General features: G+C 33.0%; 2 protein-coding genes across 2 annotated transcripts in view; both read right to left on the bottom strand.

The window, feature by feature from the left end:
- LOC104760622 (glycerophosphodiester phosphodiesterase GDPD3-like) lies at positions 1,019-3,335 on the bottom strand. Its single transcript, XM_010483572.2, is given in 9 exon segments — positions 1,019-1,357; positions 1,466-1,662; positions 1,740-1,835; positions 1,906-1,970; positions 1,973-2,050; positions 2,053-2,182; positions 2,268-2,327; positions 2,741-2,934; positions 3,034-3,335. Coding segments are annotated over 9 exon segments (1,113 nt in total). The 5' UTR covers positions 3,095-3,335; the 3' UTR covers positions 1,019-1,125.
- Positions 3,891-5,816, bottom strand: part of LOC104763157 — a 7,766-nt gene continuing 5,840 nt past the window's right edge. The window contains exons 13-16 of the mRNA XM_010486566.2: positions 5,210-5,816; positions 4,727-5,129; positions 4,334-4,396; positions 3,891-4,201 (exon numbers count right to left, since the gene is read on the bottom strand). The exon at positions 5,210-5,816 is cut by the window's right edge and continues 23 nt beyond it. Coding sequence (XP_010484868.1) covers positions 4,146-4,201; positions 4,334-4,396; positions 4,727-5,129; positions 5,210-5,816 — 1,129 coding nt within the window. The 3' untranslated portion in view covers positions 3,891-4,145. The remainder of the gene's footprint in view (positions 4,202-4,333; positions 4,397-4,726; positions 5,130-5,209) is intronic.

Genomic DNA, 5,816 nt, shown 5'->3' with positions numbered 1-5,816 from the left:
AAACTAACATTTTAAATTGAGTAGTCGTTTTAACCTTCATTATAACAAAAACGTTGATTAGCTCATTTGTAACATAAGTAAAATAGTATATAAACATACTGTTATCCACTAAGAATTACCCACAACGAAAACTTAAACCATTGGCAAAAGAAATTCAAATTTTTTTTATTGAAATAGTATTGAACTCTCTAAAATAGAATGAAGACAATTGTCAGTGGTTTAACTCTTCTATTTCTTGTTTTATCATGTAAGTTTAACCTATGTTAGTGACGATACTATGTAGATTTTTTTTAATTCTCTTGAAATATTAATTTTATCAAATAATATCTATTTTGTAAATAATATAGGTTCACCAAATATCAAGGCAAAAGCTTATTTGGAAGAGAACATTCATTCTTCCAGTTCAGCAACAAACCCTCAAATTAATTTTAAAATAGATGAACTTCCACCAGATGAACATCTTGGAGTTTCGGCTGCTAAAAACATACTTGGTTTCTGTCAAGAATGTGTACATCATTGTCTGAGAAGAAAACGGATTATTGGTCAATGTCGAAGATTTGTTTGTCATTGCTCCAAAAAAGAAATTGATGTTGGATTATAAGATTTTTTTTTCCAAATAGTTATATATAAAATAAAGTAAAAGTAAAATTTTATTAATTAGACCTTTGAGATCAAATCGTGAATTGATTTTAGAAAAAATGAATTTTTATTATTTAAATTAAATAATAATATCAATATACAAATGCTAGTTTTGAAAATTTGGATCATTTATGCTAATTTTGGAACAAAAACTTAAAAATGTGTTATTTTAGGATATTTCTCTTATTTTAATCAATCAAATTAAATGTTATCTCATTTTTTTCGGAAAGTGGTAAGTATTAATAAATATATATAATGAACAGAAAATTTGACAAAATTAGAAAAAATTGTTGATGGAATTCTAGTTTCAATTTTTTCGTTAAATCGTTACTACTTCATATCAATTCCTTTCTGACAAATTCGGAAGACTAGATTTTCATGTGCAGTCGATTAGTAATATATACAAATAATTATACACCATATCGTAACGGACTAAAGTAAGTAATAAATTTTTTACAAGTACGCAGAAGTAATGATGTGAAATTTTTATTGTTGAAGCAGTTTTGGAACAAACTTAGTTAAAAAATTGATTTCGTACTTAGAATGTTTTACCTTTTTCTTCTCCTCTCCCAACATCTTTTGTCTATCGTCGTCTTCACAATCTTCCTCATTCCTAACTTTAATATTGGCGATGGCTTCAGAGATGTCCTTAACCATATCAACAATGACACCCTCCACGCCCATAAGATATTGCAAGTAAATCACCTCAACAACATTGCTGAAAATAATAAAAGTTCGGTTGTTTCAAAGGAAAAAAGAAAAAAAGAGGAGGCGGGCGAGAAAGGATATATAACATAACGATATGAAACTCATGAGAGGATTTTACTTGAGCTGGCCATAAGATAGAAGAGAAAGTCTTGAATCTCTGACTCTTGTGATTGCGTTTGGAGTTCTTAATATGGCCTTAACCTCAGACACAATCCCTTGCAAACCGCTGTCTTTGCAAAGCTTGATGGCCTCGTCTAATGAGTTTCTTCTCACGTCCTTATAGATTTCACATCCTCCATTTGTTAAGAAGAATACCTAAGAACATAAATAGACATTCGTAAGTACACAAACTTCGTTATAACTGACAATGGGAACCAAAGTAGCAATTTTACTGGATAACTCCTCTGCAAATTCCTAATGAGTCGAGCCGCATCAGGATGAAAGCTCGAGAAGATAATGGGTCGGTTCTTCGCATGGTCATTTAGAACCTGTTCATTTAAAAAATTGAGATTGTTGATCGCCATAAGAACAGATATCTGTGAACAATATGTCTTTTACCTTCAAGATGTTGTCAAGAGTTAGACGTAACTCTTCTTGTCCATACACTGTATTATCATCGAATTGAGCTCAATATTGAATCCTACTGACTGATTAACTTTTAAAAATGCATCTTCAAGGGTACACAAAGTATCATCCTTTTCACTCTCCATTCAAAAATTCTACCATTTTTTGTCTGCCTGAACATAGGCTTCACATTTGTACCATCTTTTTGTGGTCCATATGAGAGAAATTCATCTAAAGCCATTTCCGTTACTCTATTCCCAGTAATCACTCCCTAAAAAGACATTTTTGTGTGGTTATGAAAACTTAAACTTATTAATCAGCAATAATATTGTGGATGAAATTTAATAAATCATAACCTGTTCTTGCGTGAACATGAAGATATCATGAAAAATTACAGGACATCCATCTCTTGTTACCTACAAAATTGTTACATTCTTTATTTAGGTGCCATGCATGTCTCAAATCATAAATTTGCATTTACATTTTAAAAAAAAAGTTTACTTCAAAAAAAACACAAGAAACACAAAATGCAAAATTGATAGATGAGCCGGGCTGGATTGGTAGCTTTCTCGTACAATTCGTTAGATGATATTGGTATTTCCTTCATTTCAATGTTTTTTAGGTTAATGCAAAGTTAATGTTGAGCCTAGGAAAAGGAAATTTTTTTGAAAAAAAATCACCCTATTTGTAGACAGTATATGGCACTACCTTTGTTTAGGCCACACGCTAAAAAAAAAACATATGCTCTGTGTCGTGACAGTTTTGCCACCACGTGTTCTTTTCCGAAAGAAACAAAATATGATCAGATTCTACGGGTAAAAGGACAAACCTGGACATCAAACTCAATGAAGTCAATAGGGAAATCTGCAGCAACGTTAAAAGAAAGAAGAGAATTCTCTTTGATAAATTTCATCTTCTCGTCAGGAGATTGAAGCATGTTCATCCCAAATCCTCTGTGACCCATCAAAACGAATTTAGGGAAAACAAATGCCTCTTGTTTCTTATCATCATCTTCAATAACACCTTTAAAATCATCACACACAAAAAAAAGAAAACAATTCATCTAAGCAATAAGAACTCCAAAAAAAAAAGTAATTCATAAACCAATTTGATATTATTTACCTGATGAAAGTATGGCAGAAGAAGAAGAAGATATAGACAATGCCATAGTCTCAAGAGCCATGGTTTTAGTTTCTTGCGGAACAAAGATTTATATTAAAGATCTTTTGAGCAATGATGGTGAATCCAAGAAGCAGAGGGGATCTCCATAGCAGCACAAAAGAATATTCCATTCGATACAAAAGAAGAAGGCTCTAGATATCGAATGGAATACTCCATTCCCATAATCTTTAACCTTTTTTTTCCCTTGAAAAGAACTTTTCTTGTTGAATTTTTGTGTTCTTTGGTTTATTGGATATCTTCCTTTTTTGGTGTCTGTTTCTGGATGATTCTGTTTGTTTTATTTATAAGACAGGTTGAGTGGATTTAATTTAGACAAGTAGACAGATGGAGTGGGTTTAATTTAGACAAGTAGACAGATTGATACACTTGAATAAAAATAACTTTATTTGGGATTTTCAGAGTTAATCTTAGGTAAATTCTTCTTCTTTTTCTTTTTAGGTTTATTAAGGATACATTTTCAGATTTAACACTTTTTTTTGCTAACACTAATTTATCCAATAATTTGATTGCTCTTAAAATAATAATTGCAGTAATTAAATGTTTTTTTTTTTACTTTTTAGAGAACTTACAATAATAATTTGATTGATCTTTGGAGGTAAAGAGATTCTTCCTCTCTTCTTTTTTTTCCCCCTTTTTTAGTCTATTTTAAAGTCAATAGTTGTGTTATATGGATTTTTTTCATAAAAATATTTCTAGCTCTTTTAAGAGAACTTGCAATAATAATTTGATTGCTCTTTGGGGGTTAGAGATATTCTTCTTCTTTTCCCTTTTTTTTTTGTATATTTTAAAGTCAATAGTGGTGTTATACGGATTTTTTTTCATAACCTTAATATTTCACTATATGTCAATTACATCCATCATGGTCGAAAAGGAAAATGCTAAAACAAACACACATTTCATTGCATTTGGAACCAAATGTTTGCATCGATGGTCGTTATGTTCCTTCGACATTGTTGCAGAAGAGGCTCCGAATATTGGATACATCATAAATACTCAAGTCGTGCACTACAAGATTGCATGTATAATGGAGAGGATCTCTGATTTTCTTGTCCTCAAGATACCACCTTCTTGTTCTTGAAAGGAGACAGCAATGAAAAATGGCGAGAAGCTACAAGAAATAACACAGAAGAAGAATGAAAAAAAGTGGGAAATATTTCTTTAGACTCAGAGCAGATTTATAACGAGAGATCTCACTTAGAATATTCATCAAAGTATAGGATCCGAAAGGTTGTTTACTTACATTTCTGTGAAGCTGCTGCTGTAGGTGTTTCATCTTGAGATATTAGATTCTTCAGTGTAGAAGCTAGATATCAAAATCAGAAAATTAACCCCTCTTGAGTTATATAAACAGGTTAACCCCTCTTGAGTTATATAAACAGGCTTTATACCGCGTTCTAGTTAAAGGTACAAAAGTCATGATTATCATATTCTCTATACCACACCATAAAACCATAAAATGCAACACTAATAGAACAGAACCAGAAGGTACTTGCTCCTACAGATCAATGTAAGTTTAACCTAGAGCAACTACTACTACAGTGCAAAAATTTGTAAATATACAAGAAAGCAAACCAAAGAGATTTTTTTCTTTGGGAGCAATTACTGAATAAGCTAATAGGGTGTAAGAAATTACCTTCACTTGTCGTGGCACCGGTTACAGCTGGTACGTAATCCTCGTTGCTATTGACAGCATTATTAGAGTCGGTTTGGTTTTCACTTGTAGACGAAGACTGACTCTTTTTTCCAAATTTTAACAGTTTTAAGAGCCCTTTGGACGCTGACTCCTTCGTTTGAAATTTCTCTGAGGCCTCACTTATCTTCTTCTCTGGTACAAGGACTTTGACAGTTTCTTGCTCTGACTCATTTGAATATAAGCTTGGAGGAGGTGCTTGGGAACAGTCTGAGTACACTGTACATGGATTTTCTAACGAAGAAACCCGAGCATGCGGAGCTTCATATGGTTTCGCAATAATACTTTGACTTGTCAGAAACTTTGGTGTTTCTGTTACTAAGTCACTCAGAGTCTCCAATCTAACCTGAGAGCAAAATAATCATTCCAGTCATTAAAACCATTTAAACAGAAAAATAAAACTGATCCGGCTAGAATTGTGCTTACTAAGACTAGATCATTGCCACTCTCCTGCATTGTTTCAATGGCATCCTTATCAATTCCTTCACGGATGGTAGAGTTTTCAGAAGACTTCTCGTATTTCACCTGATCAGTACTTATACTTCGAGCTGAACTTGGCAACACCATTACCACTGTCTTCTCAATCTCTGGAGTTTCATCAACATCATTACGGTTCAAGGGTTTGTTCTTGTTACCATTTTGGTCGATATTAGAAGCTGAAGATTTAATTTTCTCGACCCCTTTCACCAGAACATTAGTAGGACCTTTGGCTGGTTTAATCTTCAGTTCTGGAAGGGATGCAATTTTTGCTATATCATAGTTAACAATGGCAGATAGTTTCTTTATCTCAGGAGCATCAGATACTTTTTTTGATGCTACCGTGCGTCGTGGCCTCATTGAAGCACTTGGTACACTATTATTACCAATTTTGGGTTCTGATAACCGTCTTGTCCTTGAAACCGACTTATTCTGACTATCAAGACTCACTCTGGTTTCTCTCTTAGACAGAGGTAATGGTGAAATCGACCTGGTCAGCCTATTTCCTGTTGCTAAGATTTCTCTTTTAGATGGAGGTAACTGTGATATCGACCTT

The sequence above is a fragment of the Camelina sativa genome, chromosome 18, assembly GCF_000633955.1.
Source record: "Camelina sativa cultivar DH55 chromosome 18, Cs, whole genome shotgun sequence".
NCBI lineage: Eukaryota > Viridiplantae > Streptophyta > Magnoliopsida > Brassicales > Brassicaceae > Camelina > Camelina sativa.
Note: the sequence above shows the minus strand (reverse complement) of the source record. Positions and strands in the feature narration are given on the sequence as shown.